This window comes from Rutidosis leptorrhynchoides, chromosome 4, assembly GCF_046630445.1.
Source record: "Rutidosis leptorrhynchoides isolate AG116_Rl617_1_P2 chromosome 4, CSIRO_AGI_Rlap_v1, whole genome shotgun sequence".
NCBI lineage: Eukaryota > Viridiplantae > Streptophyta > Magnoliopsida > Asterales > Asteraceae > Rutidosis > Rutidosis leptorrhynchoides.
The window spans coordinates 47,884,070-47,903,721 of NC_092336.1; the positions used below are offsets into that span (position 1 = coordinate 47,884,070).

The following is a 19,652-nucleotide window of genomic DNA, read 5'->3' on the forward strand; positions in this document are numbered from 1 at the left end:
AGTACTCATACAAGTATATTTATATTCTTTCATGAAAATCAAATCCAAAACCAATTCCTTTCACATCCATTTTAATTATTTTAAATCAAAATCTAATCAAAATGAAATAAAAGCTCAAAACGTCTAATTTTTGACCAATTTGGTCCTCTTTCCACTCTTAGCCAATAGAGGTAATATAGTAATTTCACAAAAGCACACGATATCCCAATATGAATAGGCCTAGAAAAAGAGTGAAGAGTGAGTAATAATAATATTGTAACTTGGCTTGTGAGACTCATTTGCTTCATGAGGTACACTTATTAACAGTGACATCTCTTTTTGGTTTGCATATATAATCATATATATAAAGAAGGTGGTGTAGGCTTCTAAATTAAGCATTGCTTCTTCTTTTTTATCAACATTATTTTCACCACCATCATCATAATTTACATCATGGATGAGAAGATCACCATCATATCCTCAGGGTTGGGCCACCTTTTTATGACTGTGTTTGTATTTAATTTTGCAAATTTCATGGTGGTTCCGGCCATAACTGACGTCAGCATGGCCGCACTTTGTCCCGGTGAAGATGAATGTTCCTTGGCTATTTATCTCACCGGAGTTCAACAAGCGGTTAGTACTTTTTCTTTTTTTCAGTAAATTAAAATTAATTTGATTTAATTAATTAATTTTATATTATATTAACTGCATGGTAGTTTTCGATCACTTTACTAGTATATATGTTATTTTTTGTTGCACTTTTTTATCAAGAAATAATATATTAATAAATAAATTAATTAATAAATAATAAAAATACAATTTATCTTTTGATGTTTTTGATGGGGCTTCTCTTGCTTTCTTCGTCGGTAAAAATCTGGATGAGATGTTTATTTTGTGCTTTTACTTGTTGAGAATATATATTCTTAAATATTCTTAATTCTTATTTTTGATACCAATACCATTTACTCGTACCAATTTACCAATAGTTACTAATAATATGAACCATTCAGGCTTGCGTGAGTGGCCACCGAGTTACCCAATAAATTACACCATCCGGGTTCAATTCCTGGCTATGCCAAATTGTTCAAAAAGGGAGTGTGACTAGAGGGTGCGCATTAATGCGCAATTCACCCGGTACCAGGTCTCGCGCTCGGGGAGCTTGATTACCCGAGGTTTTACCTTCTATGGGGAGCCAATGTGCTCGTTCATAGGAGGGTTACTCGCTTACAAAAAAAAAAAAAAAATATGGAGTAAAGTTATTTATTAATAATAATAATAATAATAATAATAATAAATATAAATAATACTCCGTAATATCATAGTAAGAATTAAGAAGAATACTTCGGTTTTACCTATGAGGCAATATACAAAATAGTACTACTAGAATTTAAATCCAGTGAACTGCTTTTGCGCATACATAAATGCAACAATGGTCTATGTACGGAGTACTCTGCAAAAAGGAACAAAGTATAGACCTGTACGTTGACATAAAGTATGTTTCAGAAGCAGGGCGTCCGTCGATTTTAAATTTTCATATGGACCCTGTTCAATCAGCAAAAAATAGGCCTTTTGTATATACAAAAATTAGGTTAAGTTTTTCATTAGTACTGCATATTTTTGAATTATGGGCCCCTTGAGATTATGGGCCCTGTGCAAGCGCACGTGTTGCACGCCCTCAAATCCGCCCATGTTCAGAAGGATTACTTTGAACTCTGATCTTTTATACGGAGTATAATACGGAGTAGTTAAGAAATACGGAGTAACTTAATACATCTATTCAATGAGATTATTATGTAAAAATGGTAATTACATTACTTAGTGGAGGTAAAAATATTTTTTTATTCAGTTTTGTAGATATCATGTGTTAATTACTCTATCCGTCTCAATTTGATCGTTACTAGATAAGAGTCAAATAATTTAAGAAAAAGTAATAATCACTTGTGCTTATTTACTTTTTATTTAATTTACATTTTTAACCCTTATTTTTCACCTAAATTTTGATTCTACATGCATAAGTTAGGGTAAAAAAGTACTTTATCTAATTATTTTTCTTTATTTATAAGGGTGAACAATTAATTTAAACTATTTTAAAATGAAATTACACACGATAAAATAGGGATGAAGAGAGTAATCTTTGATTGCTTTCACTTTCACTGTTTTTGTCTCCAATCTATGGTTTATGTTTCATTTTCAGATGATGATGATATTTCCATCGTCAGATGTCAATTCCTTTATTGATATCAAGCATATACTATGTTACACATATATAGAATTTTGAGACGGAGTAAATGATTATTATGGAGTATTACAAAAGTAGCATGTTGTGACCACTTAAATTTCGCAAAGAAAAAGTTTACAATAAATAGTTAACGAGATGACTAAATCATTATTCACGTTTCTTTCTATATTATGCTATTAACTACGGAATATTAGTTTATGGAATATTTTTGTGAATATTTATTTAATTGTAAATATTTATGGAAAAAGTTACCTATATATTTGTATTATATACTCTCTTTTTTTCAAACATATGGTTCAAACATTTAGGCTTTTTTTCATTTTCAAATATGGTGGGGGACAAGTGGAGGTAGTCAAACTTACAATAACCATAGGTTTCAACGGTATCCCAATACCAAAAAGAGAGGCAATGTAAAACTTTTATTTTACACTATATCAAAATGTATTTCTTTTTAGTTCCTTACACAAAAGGTTGTTAAATGGGCAACTCTAATCTGAGATGTTTGGATCGAGCCCAAAACCTGTCATACAAATTAAATGTCATTTTCACTACCCATAAGACTGTTGATAACAGTGCGTTTGTAAGCCTAGACACTCTCAGGTGCCATCACAAAAGCTCAAGAAAAGGTTGTAATGTGTGATTGTTGAAAAATTTAGATAGGACATATGTTAAATACAAATGCGAAAAATCAAACGCGTTTTTTATTTTTGATTTTTATTTTAATTCGGTTACTATTTTTTAATCACCTTTTAAACACAAACTCTAATCATATTATACCACACCACTTAGGGTCCGTGTACTATCCACTTAATGGTCTGTTTCCGTACAACTCTTAACTCGGTAAGTAAAATTGTCGTTTATTTTTCACATAATCTGTCACTTATCTGAAAATTGTCCTGTTTCTAGGAGACATAGAATCAAACATCTCTCATCATTAAAAGGCAAATGAAAACATAACTTGATTCAAATAAAAAGTAAACAGCCCGTTACAACTCTTTCCAACAACTTTACTCATTACAACCCCCAACTTTGCCAACTCACAGGCATTCTACAAAAAAAAAAAACAAAAAAAAACAAAAAAAAAAAAAAAAAAAAAAAAAAAAAACCATTGTCTACTCAATGTCACAATCATCATTATCGGTGATCTCAGAACTTTTGGCCAGTGTAATCTTACCCATGACTCATTTAATCTGCTAGGTACATATCATAAGTTTTTTTATATTTATATTAAAGTAAAAATAATAAAACAAAACGATATAATAAAATACATATCATAAAACCTCGTGTTCAAAATTACTTTAGGAAATCCATGAGTACGAGTTAAATGGTTAGTGTTTACCCTTTTAAAGTGAGGGTTATGGGTTATAATTCTTAAAACTGAAAAAATTAATCTCCTTCATAGCGATGGAGGTTCATCCTCGATGACTTTAGGTTTACGTAAAGTGAAATAGGTAGTCGTCTTGAAATTAGTCGGCTCGCATAGTGGTTCGAATACCCAGTTAAAAAAAAGGAAAGTGGTGCTAAGTTCGACTTCAATCAATCTTGATTTCTACTTTTAGTTATGCGTAATTGTTGATTCTTTTGAAAAAGTATCACTCGTAACTCATAATATGACTAGTCTGAAACGAAAGTAAAGTGAAAAAGGATAAAGTTTTCGGTGTTGATGCTATGCTATTCAGGATGACGAGTAAAGTGTGATGATCGAGAGAGATGACTGTATGTAAATATATATAAATGGCAGGTAACAGGGATGGGGAGCTTAGTGATGATGCCTCTCATCGGAAGTCTTTCAGACAAATATGGGAGGAAGGTCATGCTCACTCTCCCGATGCTTCTTACTACTTTACCTTTGGGTACGCCATTATCTACATATCTCACCTTTTTCAAATGATACCCCGTTATGTTTATGAAATAGTTGATGTATAAATGATGCTATTTGGTAAGGTGTTTTTTAGCAAGTGAACAAATAAATAAAAATCGTGTCTAAATTTTTTAACAAAGTATTCAAAATCATGTTTACAATTTAAAATAAATGATATGACCGTAGTAAACAACGCACGTAAGAGATCTTATGTTGACGGCAAGGATAATAACATCATCCAAAGAAAAATTAATAATCGTGATTAAAAATGAAGGACAATATGATGACACGCTCTTTGGTTTCGATATTAAAGATATCCCTATATATTAATCATAACGTGTTTTCATTAGGAGACTTTAATTGAAGTGACATATAATTTTTTTTACCGTCTTATTTGAAACATATTATGTGTTTGGCTAGATTGTGGGAGCTTAAAATTTATTTTTCTATAATCTTCAGCTTAACGCATTGTTCGACACATTAAATTAAAGTTGTTTGGAAAATGCTAATTACAACCTAAGGGTTATCATTAGCATTTCCCTTTCTAAAATAAGAGCTAATGAAAAAATAAAGTACATAATTACCCGTCATAGCACTATATATAATAAGTTTTTTTTTTTTTCTTCTAATGTAAGTCAATTACATATTTAAACGTAACTTCATTTAATTTACATAACACTTGTAAAACAAAAGATATAGTTTCAAGCTTAATCAAGCTTTTTTTACTGGCTATCGCCTCTTATTATTAGCTTCTCATTATAACCGAAACTTGGCTTGAGTGATATGAGGGTAAGATCCAACTTGGGGTACTGCCAACCAGGTTCGATTCTCAATCCAAGCAGTGAGTTTTCAACATTTGATGCTACTGCCAACATAAATGCGATTTGGGAAGTTCTCTGGGTTTTCCCAACCTTCCATGGTACTGTTAACATCGTCGTTTTGCTCTTAAAGCGCGTGCAAGTGACAAATGAGAGCATTCGATTTCAATATCGTCGTTCAAAGGGGGGGGGGGGGGAAAAACAAAGTATATGAAAAAATAATACGGAGTAAAAAAAATAGTAGTAAGATTTTCTAGTTACCGTTCCTAGGCGGTTGTCTTGTTATTTTCTTGGGCTTTTCAAGTTGGCGCAATCTTTACTTTTGTTTGGACGGCAAATAATTCGCTTTTTTCTTGGTGGAAGATTTAACGCTAATTACATAGTTTGCATATATATTACTCCGTATCACTTTGGATTATTATAATTTACACGTTCCATTGAACAGTTATTTAAAATATGATTCAGTTCGTACTTGATATAGTAAAAAATGAAAATTTTACCTTATTAATTAGATCATAAATCAGAAATTAGAATTAGAATAAAGTTAAAAAGAAAAAGTAAGTGTCGGTTTCTTAGTGGATAAAGAAAATTAAAATTAAAATGTAAATGAATTATTTTTTATTTTATTTTTTTGAAAAGTGCTTGCCACTCATGGGGTATTCGGTGGAGGTGATTTACAGGCATCCGGCTATTACGGGGTTGGCTTGGTGGGTTGCCAAAGGCAACACAGGGTTAAGGTGTCCCTGCCAATCTACACTTTTTACACAAAAATTATTATTATTATAACCCGGAAAATAACGTTACATATCCTACACATATCTATACAATAATATAAACATAAACATGATATCGGAATAAGAAGGATATCGAAGACGTATGCCACATGGGTGTGTTTACATATCACACTAGAATATGGAGTAACTTTTCTTCATGTTTTGTAAAGTTATAAACATAAATATATACTGTGGTATTTATTTTATAATTCTTCTATCCCATTAAAATTACGCATAAATTCATTTAGACATAACGATTACTCCGTATATTATAACTTAAAAAAATATATTATAACTTTAAAATAGTACTAGTAATTGAAGTGTAATACATTTATGCATCGTTAAAGATTTTCTAAGAGTTATCGTCAATATATTAATTTTATTTTATTTTTCTCAGTGGGAGCTCGTGTGGTCCATGTTTAGTTGTATTTTATTAATTCGTAATTTCCTTATTATATATCTTATTTTATAATGTAATTAATACAAACACTAAAATTAAATACCATATTTAATTAATGAGTATTAAATTTGAATATTACTCTCCGCGTCCCAAAATAATTGTACCGTTTGATTTTCAATTTTTGTTTTTTTTTTAATTTTGACTTTAAATATTTTTATTTGTGTTATACAAAATTTGCTGAAAATTATATAAACGGATTCAGTTTTAAAATGTGTTATCATTGGTTTTACCAAATATTATATAACACAAACAAAAATATGCAAAGTCAAAATTGTACAAGAAAAATTTAAAAAGTCAAGATGGACAATAATTTTGAGACGAGGGAGTAATATCTAAGAATTATAAAGACGTTAAGACTTGTTATTAAAACCCTCATTTTATCGACATTGATCCTTACTCTCATATTTTTAGTCATACACTACTAAATGCTCTCTTTAATGTACAATACAATACTTTAAAATAAATTTAGTGGTAAATGGCAAGATCATTACGGCGTAAGGATCAATAAATGGCTAAAACTATGACTTTAAAATATGTATTGCAAGATATCACAAAAAGTTGTACTATTTGTATTAATTATAGTAATATTTTCTCAAGCTTTTAAGCTTTAAATTGTTTGGTTTCTATATTAAAGGATCCACTTATACTTATTACCTTATCACGAGTATATAATTTTGATGCTAACACATTATAAATTCATGCCTTTATTCTTACGTTTTCTTCATCAATTAATTCTTGTATAAAGAAGTAAAGCACCCAAGTCATACATAGTGTTATAATTCAGTAGGCTTATAACTACCTTTAGTGGTTTGATTCTTGATGTTATAATTCAGTAGGCTTATAACTACCTTTAGTGGTTTGATTCTTGATGTTATAATTCAGTAGGCTTATAACTACCTTTAGTGATTTGATTCTTGATTAAGAATACTAATAATGAAGTGTAAGAACAAAGATGATAATGGAGAAAGAAAGAAACACTTTGTAAGTGTGTGAAATGGTGCAAGTTTAATGCTTGCATTCATGAGTATTTATAGCCTAAAATCTCAATATAAAAATACATACTTTGTGTACCAAAATTGACTATATGTATACACCAAAATTGACTATCCATATCTATATTATTATTATTATTATAACACTCCCCCTTGGATAGCAATTTTATTTTGTTGAAGATCAACTATAAATTACTGCCTCGTTAAAAACCTTGCTAAAGAAAACCCAGTGGAAAAAAAACTTTAGCTAAGGGAAAAAGAGTGCAGCATGGAGTTGACTCCCCCTCAAGTAGACATCGCTTCAGCTGTTACATCTTTTGAACATGTCTCATGCCAATGTTATGAACGTGTGTTCTGAAAATAGCAGTTGGAAGTGCTTTCGTGAAAAGATCAGCAGAGTTTTTGCTGGATTGAACATATCTCATTTCAATCTCGTTGTCCTTAATGAGATTTTGAGTGTATGAGAAGAATCTAGGAGGTATGTGTTTGGTTCGGTCACTTTTACCCTTCTTTCATCTGTGCTATGCAAGCTGCATTATCTTCATAGATAGTTGTTGGACTTTTATCGCGTTCTAGTCCACAAGAATCAGTAATGAGTTGTGTCATTGATCTCAACCAAAAACATTCTCGAGTAGCTTCATGTAATGCAATCACTTCGGCATGATTTGACGATGTAGCAACAAGTGTTTGTTTTTGAGAACGCCATGATATTGCAGTACCTCCATTTAGGAATACATATCCAGTTTGAGATTTAGCTTTATGTGGATCAGATAAATAACCTGCATCTGCATAACCAACCAAATCTTGTTTTGATTCGTTAGAATAAAATAATCCTAAATCAGTAGTTCCTCGAAGGTATCGAAATATGTGTTTGATCCCATTCCAGTGTCTTTTGGTAGGAGCAGAGCTGAACCTTGCCAACAAATTAACTGCAAAAGAAATGTCAGGTCTTGTACAATTTGTAAGATACATAAGAGCTCCAATTGCACTAAGATATGGTACTTCTGGTCCAAGAATGTCTTCTTGATCTTCACATGGACGAAATGGATCAGCTTCAACATTGAGTGATCTAACAACCATAGGAGTACTTAATGGTTTTGCCTTGTCCATATTGAAACGTTTCAAAATCTTTTCAGTATATGTTGTTTGATGTACAAGTAAACCATTAGGCATATGCTCAATTTGTAAACCAAGGCAATACTTGGTTTTTCCGAGATCTTTCATTTCAAATTCTTTCTTTAGAAGTTGAATGGCTTCATGGATCTCTTTATTTGTACCTATGATGTTAAGATCATCAACATAAACAGCTATGATCACATATCCGGATGTTGTTTTCTTAATGAAAACACAAGGGCAAGTAAGATTATTTGTATACCCTTTGCTTATCAAGTAATCACTTAATCGGTTATACCACATACGTCCCGATTGTTTTAACCCATATAAAGATCTTTGTAATTTAATCGAATACATTTCTTTGGGCTTTGCATTTGATGCTTCTGGTACCTTAAATCCTTCAGGTATCTTCATATATATATCACTATCAAGTGATCCATATAGATAAGCAGTCACAACATCCATGAGATGCATTTCTAAATTTTTAGAAACTGCCAGACTGATTAAGTACCTAAAAGTAATTGCATCCATAACAGGAGAATAAGTTTCTTCATAATCAATTCCCGGTCTTTGAGAAAAACCTTGAGCTACAAGTCTAGCTTTATACCTTGTAACTTCATTTTTCTCATTTCTTTTTCGGACAAAAATCCATCTGTATCCTACAGGTTTCACATCTTTAGGAGTGAGAATGATGTATCCGAAAACTTTTCTTTTATTGAGTGATTCTAATTCAGCTCGTATTGCTTCTTTCCATTGAGCCCAATCATGTCTATTTTGACATTCAACCATAGATGTTGGTTCTGGATCATCATCATTATTCATGATGTCATATGCAACATTAAATGAAAATTTCTCATCAAGATTTTTCATTTTATTTCGGTTCCATAATATTTTTGAATATGCATAATTGATTGCAATTTCTGTATTGACATCATCAATCTCCTCTGCAGTAGGAGTACTGATTTGTGGTTCTTCTTGAACACTTTCTTTTACTTCATTATCAGCTGATTTTCTTTTTCGAGGATTTTTATCCTTTGAACCGATTGGTCTTCCACGTTTCTGACGTGGCAAAGATTCATGAGTGACGTTATTGCCAGCTTTTGGAATTTCAATTCGAGCTGGAGTATTTACTGCTGGTATATATGATTTTGTCACCGTTTTTGTATCTGTAAATGCATCAGGCAATTGATTTGCAAGTTCTTGTATATGCATTATCTTTTGAACTTCTGTCTCGCATTCTTTTGTGCGAGGATCAAGATACTTTAATTGAGGTTCACACCATGAAACATCATTTTCTTTATTTTTCATTTCTCCCCCTAATCTAGGGAACAATGTTTCATTAAAATGACAATCAGCAAAACGTGCTGTAAAAACGTCACCTGTCATAGGTTCAATATACCTTAATATTGAAGATGTTTCATATCCAACATATATTCCCAACCTCCTTTGAGGACCCATTTTTGTACGTTGTGGTGTCGCAATTGGAACATACACTGCACAACCAAATGTTCTAAGATGGGAAATATTTGGCTCTTGACCAAAAGCAAGTTGTAGGGGGGAATATTTATGACTTGCACTTGGTCTGATGCGAATCAATGCAGCAGCATGTAAAATTGCATGACCCCATATAGATACAGGGAGTTTTGTTCTCATTATCAATGGTCTAGCGATTAACTGTAAACGTTTAATCAATGACTCGGCTAAACCATTTTGTGTATGCACATGAGCAACAGAATGTTCAACAACAATTCCTATAGACATGCAATAGTCATTAAATGCTTGAGATGTAAATTCACCAGCATTATCAAGTCTCACCCTTTTAATGGTGTAATCAGGAAAATGAGCTCTCAATTTAATAATTTAGGCAAGAAATTTTGCAAATGCCACATTAGGGCTTGATAACAGACAAACATGAGACCATCTGCTAGATGCGTCTATTAGAACCATGAAATATCTAAATGGTCCACATGGTGGATGAATTGGTCCACATATATCACCTTGAATTCTTTCAAGAAACATTGGTGATTCTTTCTCAACCTTAAGTGGTGAGGGTCTAGTTATCAATTTTCCAAGAGAGCAAGATGTACATGGAACCATTGTATCATGATGGATTTTTCTATCCTTTAGTGGATGTCCATGAGTACATTCAATAATCCTTTTCATCATTGTTGATCCTGGATGGCCTAATCTGTTATGCCATAAACTGAATACACCAGGATCAATATATTTTTCGTTAACTACCATATGTATTTCTGGTACATTTATATGTGTATAATGTAATCCAGAACTAAGTCTTGGCAGTTTTTCAACCACATGACTCTTGTCAGTGATACTTAAATATTTCTCATTTTCTGTTGTCACTGACTGATAATCATACCCGTTAAGGTATATGTCGGAGAAACTCAATAAATTTCTGCTTGACTTGGGAGAAAATAAGGCATCATTTATTAAAAATTTTGTACCATTTGGTAGTATGAAATTTGCCTTTCCTATCCCTTTTATCAAGTTAGCAGGTCCTGATATTGTATGTATAGTTCCTTCCGTTGGTTTTAGATCAATAAAATATTTCTCGGATTTAAGTATAGTGTGTGTAGTTCCACTGTCTGCTATACAGAGATCTCCACCACTTGATTGATGTTGTATTCCAGCAAAATTCATATTGAACTTCATATATAAGAAATAAATAGTGAGTACATTAATATTACCCAATATTTTAAACGCAAATAGATAGTACTGAAACATTTAGCAAACATAATGACAAAGACAGACGATATTAAATCGTTTATTTTTCAAAAAACACACAACTTAAACATTCAAGAAATCTTCATATAAATCAGATGGTTTCTCAGTGACTGTTGGATCAATATTATCCACAAAATTTACTTCCTTTTCTTTACCTTTCAGCGAATCCTGATACATCTTAACAAGATGTTTAGATGTTCGGCAAGTATTAGCCCAGTGGCCCATTCTACCACATCTGTAGCAAGATTCTTCAGAATTTTTAGAAGAATTTTCTTCAACATCTTGTTTAATGGGCTTGTTTTGTGGTTGATATTTATATTTTCGTGGATTACTATTTCTTTGACCACCACGGCCACGACCACGACCATGTCCACGCCCATTACCATTACCATAAGGATGGTTTCTACCATAGTTATGGCTTTTGGCATGATGATGGTGATGGTTATTATAACCACGACCTTGCCCGCGTCCTTGTCCCTGTTTATAATTATTTGCAGTATTTGCTTCAGGGATTGCAAGTGTACCAGTAGGACGGGATTGCTGATTTTTCATTAATAGCTCATCATTTTGCTCTGCAACTAAGAGATATGAATTAAGTTCAGGATATGTTTTGAACTTTAGCATTCTCAAATTTCTTTGCACTGTGATGTTTGCAGCATTCATTGTGGAGAAAGTTTTCTCCATCATGTCTGCATCACTAATTTCATGTCCACAGAATTTAAGTTGTGAACATGTATTATACAGAGCTGAGCTGTATTCATTTACTTTCTTAAAGTCTTGGAACCTTAATGTTCTCCATTGTTCCATTGCAGCTGGAAGTAAAATTTCTCTTTGATTATTGAATCTGCTTTTGAGACCTTCCCATAAAACATGGGGATCTTCTACAGTCACATAATTATTTTGTAAGCATTCATCAATATGTTGATGAATAAAGCAACATGCCGTAGCTTGTTCTTTTTCAGAACAAGTGTTGTTTTCATTTATGGTTTCAAGAATGCCCATTGATTTAAGATGCATTTTTACTTTTATAACCCATGGCATGTAGTTGTTTCCAGTTGATTCTAAAGGAGTAAATTTAAGCTTTTCCAGATTCGACATTTTCTATTATCAAAAATTAAAACAAACATCATGATAAATTAGAGTCAATTTATATTCATAAGTATATAAACATTAAACATAAATTTAATATAACATAAATGATAAGTAGGTGACAGTGTCGACCATGTGTAAGCAATCATAAATAAATGTTATATAACAAAAATATAAATATTAGTAAACATAAATGAAAATTTGGCGACAGTGTCGACCATATATTTTTTCAGGTGGTATAACCGACCTATATCATTCTGGTGGTATAACCGACCATATATCATTTTGGTGGTATAACCGACCATATATCATTTTGGTGGTATAACCGACCATATATCATTTTGGTGGCAGAGCCAACCATATTTAGTATTAAGATTATCGTGCTGATAACGTGTTATAATTCAGTAGGCTTATAACTACCTTTAGTGGTTTGATTCTTGATGTTATAATTCAGTAGGCTTATAACTACCTTTAGTGGTTTGATTCTTGATGTTATAATTCAGTAGGCTTATAACTACCTTTAGTGATTTGATTCTTGATTAAGAATACTAATAATGAAGTGTAAGAACAAAGATGATAATGGAGAAAGAAAGAAACACTTTGTAAGTGTGTGAAATGGTGCAAGTTTAATGCTTGCATTCATGAGTATTTATAGCCTAAAATCTCAATATAAAAATACATACTTTGTGTACCAAAATTGACTATATGTATACACCAAAATTGACTATCCATATCTATATTATTATTATTATTATAACACATAGTTCATTTTGTTGCTTTTAGGCCGGTCCAACTTCCAAGTCATCTTTTTTATCTTGATACCCTTTGTTTTTCTTTTCTTTATCACATGTAACCTTCCAAGTTCCAAGTCCACTTTTTACACATTTAGAATAAAGCTACCACTACCTTCTCATATTTATGTCATCACCACCCAATTCACCATTGTCGCAATCATGCCCTGTACTAGAAACTTAGAAAGACACAAGCACTAGTACAAACTTTCAGTTCATGTTGTTGGTTGTCACTATAAACGTAATCTTCGGTGGTGTTTGAATTGGCAAATGTAATACTCCATAACTTATGCTTATGAGCATACAAAAATCTTTCACAACAAGTTTATATTCTTGACTTTACAAAATAGACTTGTTCACCTCAATTAAGATAACATGCTAAACATAACTGGCACAAAAAAGGCCATAAGTTAGTTTTTCTTTTAGCTAAAAAAACGAATACTATAAAACAACGGATAATTCATCAAAAGATGAACGAACGAACAAAGATACAATCGGATAACTCTGAAGAATGATGTAGTGTATTAATTAGCAAAAAGACACTCTAGAAAAGCCAATCCAAAATACTAGTACAAAGATGTAAATTGGTCTCAAATATGGGCTTTTGACTTTACTATGGATACATATTAAACTTGAAACACTTACTATAAAGATCACACAGTATTTTCTTAATAAATAACATGTTGGGCTAGAGAACATGATAATCTTGGACCAGACCATAGAACTATATGACTGATTGTTCATAATTTTCACAGCCAATTAATTAAATACCAAAATGGCTCATCACTGATTATGTACTTAGATAAACGTGACATGTTGACCGCTTAAGTGATCAACATAGTTTATCAGTAGTCATTTGATTATGTATATGTATATGTATATGAGTATGATGATTATGTACATATAACTTAGAGACTCATCATGACTGTTATGTGTTTACAGTAATATTGGCATACAGCAGGGAGAGGAATTACTTCTTTGCATACTATGTGCTCAAAACCTTCACCTCCATGATTTGTGAAGGAAGTGTGCTTTTCCTTGCACATGCTTATGTGGTAAAACATCTTTCTATATCTCTGCATTTAATCATGTACTCGGTTAGGAGTACTGTACCATTTTGTTTTAAATTGGATACATGAAATAACTACAACACTGGTGACTCATCATTCATCAACGTGATTTCGATACCATGTCTACCAAAAAGTGAAAAGAGAAAGTCAATACTAATCTGACTTTCATAGTAACATCATTTATACACTTGTGTCAGGCGGATAACGTGACATTGTCAACACGTGCATCCAAGTTTGGAATCCTTTCGGGCATCTCATCATGTTCATTTGTCTTTGGTAATCTATCCACTCGCTTTCTCCCCTCAGCTGCTTCTGTTTTCCAGGTAACTTTCAGTTAAGTTTTACATCATGTAAAAGGTTACAAATTTACAGCTTGTTATTAAGATTAGTATTTATATTTATTTATATTTATATTTATTGTTTTAGGTAGCTGCAGTAGTGGCTATGGTTTCTGTAGTTTACATGAGAATCTTCCTGCCTGAATCAAGTATGGAGGCAGCGGTTATTTCTGTTTCATTGAAAGAAGAATCAATGAATGAATCACTTCTCGAAAAAGGTAGTAAAACAAACCGCCAGCTGTTGCGTTCAACTCCTTCGTTGCATGATTCAATTGCATTGTTGAGGAGCAGGTATGATATTCTTATAGTACCTGCAAGACTTATGGTTTACAGTTATTATTAGTAACACGTCACTTTTTTTTTATTGAATTATATTTTTTTGCAGCTGGACTTTTTCGCAAGCAGCTATTGTGGCATTTTTCAGCAGTCTGGGCGAATTAGGCCTTTATTCTGCATTATTGGTACATAATAGACAATAACTATATATTCTGATGCTACTTTTAGTGACTTAACGTTTTGTTAATTAGTCACTTTTGTATCGAGCAGTATTATTTGAAGGCTGAATTTCATTTTGATAAAGACCAATTTGCTGACTTGATGATCATCAACGGTATAGCAGGGATCATATCTCAAGTACGTCTTTTAGATATACTTTTTCGGGTAACGGTTTATATCTTTAAAGATAATATTATAAGTTATAATTTACTCAACTTTTGTGTGCAGATGGTTCTTATGCCCCTATTGGCTAGAGTAATCACCGAAGAAAAAATTCTGGCAATCGGCCTCATTTTTAACTGTGTTCATGTAAGTAAATTTCTAAATTCTAATTACAAAATCTTGCATTTGGTTACACTCTGATATACTATTTGGCTATAATGCAGATTTTTCTTTACAGCGTTGCTTGGTCATCCTGGGTATGATGTGTGGTCAACTAGCGATTACAATTAACAAGTTCTGATTTTTAACACATTTTCGATATAAACGTGTTGGTTTTACTAATAAATTTTATATCAAACAGGTTATCTATTTTGCAGCCATGTTTCAGGTTCTAGCTGTTTTTGCTGGACCAAGTGTGAGTTAACTCTGTCTGATGTATTTTATTTCGTTAACTTTTACATTATAATTTTCTTGAAAATAAGTTAACAATCGTATTATGATTTCAGTTACGGAGCATTGTATCCAAACAAGTTGGTCCAACTGAGCAGGTAATCTGAAGCACATTTAGTTTTTTTAAAGGATTATAACGTTACACATACATATTACATCTAAATTACCAATATAACTAATAGACAAAATTTGTCTTATTTGTTTAGTTTTTCACTTTTCACAAACTTAACCCCTAACTTCCATTAAAATACAAATCGACCCCCCCACTTTATACCTATATTCTAAATTATTATTTATCCTATCACTAACACCAAAAATACTGAATTATAACACTCACCACACTTTACCGACTTGTACACTGCGCTCAAACAGTAGGACCCACATAGGCCACTATTGTGCTACATCTTTTTTTTTTCTCCAACGATAAAAGAAGCAACTTTCTTAGAAGGAACAACCCTTCAATGCTACTAAAAGATGTTGAAAACCATTCTTTTTTACAAAATAGATCAGCTAACTTTAACGCTAAAAGAAGCTACTTTCACAAAAGGAACAACCCTTCAATGTTAGATGTCGAAAAAAATTCTATTCTTTTTTACAAAATAGATCAAGATTTTTTTTTTTTTAACTCGCATTCAAAACGGAGCCCCCGGCGCGAAGCGAGGGCTCCACAACTAGTTAAATCTAAATAGTTACTAAAGATTTGTATTATACTTATTGGTTCTTTACAGGGAAAGGCTCAAGGGTGTATTACAGGCCTATGTTCCTTTGCCAGTATTATATCTCCACTAATTTTTAGTCCTCTAACAGGTGAAACTTTTTTCAAGGTTTTGCAATATTTTGGGTAGATTTTAACCGAAGCTAATGGTTCTTTTACGTTATCTTGCAGCTTTGTTCTTGTCTGACAACGCACCATTTGAGTTTCCTGGTTTTAGTCTTGTGTGTGCTGCATTTGCAGTGGTAAGAGCTTTGACATCATCACAATTTACTAACAAAATAATGCTTCATCTCTAATAGTAGAAATAATTGGTTAAAGAAAATGGGTCAAATATCGTCCAAATTGTATTATTCATCCATAGGAGCTCCTAAATCACTTTTTCCCTCATCATTATAAAGGTATAATCTAAAAAATATGTTTTTATAATCATATTTGAAGAATTAATACCAATAAAATATTTCAAAGTATTTGATAGGTAACATGTTACCGTTTTTGACCAGTTATCCAGCCGCCCATTTTGCCACCTGACAAAAAACTTGTGTTTTCTTGGATTCGCACAATCGCCAATAGAGTTATAACTGTATAAGCAAACATATCAGGAACACATATAAGTTGTCCTCAGATGACAAAGCAAAAAGCTCTCATATAACGATTATATTGAAATTATTTGCCAATATATAAAGATATTAAGAAGTTACTACTAAAAAGATTTATACATGTGCAGATGATCGCCTTCATTCAGAGCATCATGATCCAGCCCGCTAAACCACCTGTCCCGGATTCAAAACTCGACAACTGTATCCCAGTGGATCCTTGAACTATTATTCTAAGCACAAGCATTTTTTTTTTCCTATCTTGGCTTGGTATTCTAGTGCATTTACCGTTGCACCTTCCATCTGGTTACGTATATAATAAAGATATGTTTTGTTTTTTCAATATATAAAGTTAGGTACAACGTAATGGACGAAAGTTCCATTCTTTAGGGGTATTTGTATATGATATACCTAATATGAAAACATAAGATAGTATTAAGAATTCTTAGTATATAAAGTAGTTATATACTAATAGTCACCAGTAGTAGTAATAGAATTAAGTTATAGCTATTGTTACATGTTTTCTTGATGTATGTTATGGCTTTCAGTCTGTATGCACTACATTTGTGTAACACTACTGTTTCATATAATGATTGAAATTGAAATTATTCTGATTTTACTATTTATCTATGGCTTTGGAACTCTCCAGTTCATGGTTCATTTTGCAGTGACATACTATTACTCAAACTTTAGTATTGTTTGTTGTTTTTTTGTTAACAGCATTACGGGATCATAGGGGGACTTAACTACCCACGCGTTCATCTCACACAGTTGCATAACCCGAACCCAACTGCTGCCCAGGAGAAAACCCTGCTCAATCCGAGGGCATGGGCGGTAAAACCCCCCTCCCCACTGCCCCCGCAACTCGATGTGCAGAAGACACACTTAGGTGGAATTCAAGGGTAAAGGGGCAACCTTTTGTGCAATGTTGCACCCCGCAGGAGTCAAACTCCATTACGATCCATGTCCTACCGTAGTGCTCGGAGAACCAGGCTTGCTTAGCTTACAAAGCTAGCTTACTAACGCGAATCATTTTTTATTGATTGCACGAGCTAGCCAGCAAGCCAACAAAGCCCCCGACGCTTAATCGCTTCATTTAGACACCTACCGACACTAAAGTCGTTCCACTCGTGCTTCTCTAATGAGAATCACTTCGTCCCAACACTCCCAACAAGCCATCAAGCCATTCCTAGCGGCTTAGCCCTTGATAAAGGCTAAAGAGATCTCTTGCTAAGAACTGCAGACCACTACCACATGAGATACAACACAAAGGTTTAGTATTGTTTGTTGACAAACAAGGTTTCAAGTGCTGCAAATAAACATTTGCAGATCATTTCTAATTGATCAACATCATTAGGATGCAGGAGTAAAATAGTACTCCGTACTTGCTTCCAATCAGAAGACCCCAATATGTAACAAGAAGACTCGTGTTAACAATTATCGAATTCAGCCACAAACTCCACTCCGACTCACTATTATCGATCGTGAATTTTATATTTCAAGCAAATTTTTCAGTGATCTAGTCTCACTAAATTTGCTTTCTGTAACCTCATCCATTCAAGTTGATCATTTCTGTAATCTTGATTTGCTAATTTTTTATGGTGATTAGAAGTTTCAATTATATCTTGATTTAAGTAATCTCATTCAGTTAAGTTGATCATTTCTTGTTCAGGTCTGCACACAGCTATTTAGGTCTCGATCTTATTATAATTTACATATATAGAGTTTATATCTTTTCATCTCAATAAGCAGATCATCAATAAACACACATGATAATGAAAAAGTATTAGAAGGGGAACAAAATTGCATTTTTAACTGTTCCAAAAAACTATAGTGAAACAAATTATTAAAAACATCTTACATAATTCGCCAATTTATTTGAATAACAAAGATCATATATTCATTATCATTATTTATCATAAAAAAGGCCAAGATATGAATTTCAAACATGACTTGCGTTATCAACCAGATCAAAATGAGTAACCATCAACCACTGCCAGATCGAACCCATTCCAATATCCATAGAAGAACACAAAAGCGGCCGCAGTTTAATACTTGAACTAACAAATTCACTCACTTGTTCAGGATCACTTTTAGTGAATACCAACCCAACTTTACCGGAAATGTACGGAACCAATCCGGCGAAAGCGTTGTTTCCGGTAGCCGGTGCATGAATGGCGATTGAGCGTTTTAACCATGCGTTATTTCCCATTAGAAACGAAGCTTCTTTGTGTAAACCTTCCTTTACGGCTTTGACTTGATTTGCATTAAGGTTGTCAGCAGTAATTAAGAGAATATGAGTGTTGTTTTTGAGGTGGTTGAGTAATTTTTGGTGGTGAACTACCTTTCTTACTGCCTTGGAAGCCATTGAAATGATGGAAGAGCAAGAACAGAGGTCGGGGTAATTAGGGATTTAGGGTTAGTATGTTGAATTAATGGGCCTTGCTTGATGCTTAATATTGCGGTTTTAAGATCAATCAATCAAGCCCAATAAAAGAAAATGTCTTCTTTTTCTTCTTTTTTTTTTTCCGGCGACAGAAAAATAATTTAAATTAACAATGGGTTAACAACATTTAACAAGATCGTTAACCTAAAGGTTTCAAAACAACACTTACATGTAACGACTAACAATGACTTAACGACTCAGTTAAAATGTATATACATGTAGTGTTTTAATATGTATTTATACACTTTTGAAAGACTTCAATACACTTATCAAAATACTTCTACTTAACAAAAATGTTTACAATTACATCTTCGTTCAGTTTCATCAACAATTCTACTCGTATGCACCCGTATTCGTACTCGTACAATACACAGCTTTTAGATATATGTACTATTGGTATATACACTCCAATGATCAGCTCTTAGCAGTCCATGTGAGTCACCTAACACATGTGGGAACCATCATTTGGCAACTAGCATGAAATATCTCATAAAATTACAAAAATATGAGTAATCATTCATGACTT

The 19,652-nt window shown here is 32.7% G+C and overlaps 2 protein-coding genes across 2 annotated transcripts; one reads left to right on the plus strand and one right to left on the minus strand.

Annotated features, from left to right (window-relative positions):
* Positions 1-304: 304 nt before the first annotated feature.
* LOC139840612 (uncharacterized) lies at positions 305-16,383 on the plus strand. The gene is made up of 13 exons (XM_071830867.1): positions 305-612; positions 3,960-4,071; positions 13,800-13,912; positions 14,125-14,250; positions 14,354-14,556; positions 14,651-14,726; positions 14,812-14,898; positions 14,989-15,069; positions 15,147-15,179; positions 15,284-15,337; positions 15,429-15,470; positions 16,101-16,179; positions 16,259-16,383. Exons 1-13 carry the CDS (start codon positions 433-435, stop codon positions 16,381-16,383), a joined length of 1,311 nt encoding a protein of 436 aa, XP_071686968.1. The 5' UTR covers positions 305-432.
* Positions 16,384-16,434: 51 nt separating this feature from the next.
* On the minus strand, positions 16,435-19,048 carry LOC139840613 (large ribosomal subunit protein uL10z-like). The gene is made up of 3 exons (XM_071830869.1): positions 18,634-19,048; positions 16,575-16,665; positions 16,435-16,492 (listed from the first exon to the last, which is right to left on the minus strand). Exons 1-3 carry the CDS (start codon positions 19,046-19,048, stop codon positions 16,435-16,437), a joined length of 564 nt encoding a protein of 187 aa, XP_071686970.1.
* Between the last annotated feature and the right edge of the window lie 604 nt (positions 19,049-19,652).

Bases quoted from the DNA above. Each gene is read 5' to 3' on its own strand.
- LOC139840613 (XM_071830869.1), bottom strand. From the start codon at position 19,048: ATGGCTTCCAAGGCAGTAAGAAAGGTAGTTCACCACCAAAAATTACTC. The intron at 16,666-18,633 runs GTCATGTTTGAA...TTGCTTATACAG, and splicing joins TGATCTGGTTGATAACGCAA to TTATAACTCTATTGGCGATT. The intron at 16,493-16,574 runs GTAACATGTTAC...CATATTTTTTAG, and splicing joins TGGATAACTGGTCAAAAACG to ATTATACCTTTATAATGATG.
- LOC139840612 (XM_071830867.1), top strand. From the start codon at position 433: ATGGATGAGAAGATCACCATCATATCCTCAGGGTTGGGCCACCTTTTT. The intron at 14,727-14,811 runs GTACATAATAGA...TGTATCGAGCAG, and splicing joins GCCTTTATTCTGCATTATTG to TATTATTTGAAGGCTGAATT. The intron at 16,180-16,258 runs GTGAAACTTTTT...GTTATCTTGCAG, and splicing joins AATTTTTAGTCCTCTAACAG to CTTTGTTCTTGTCTGACAAC.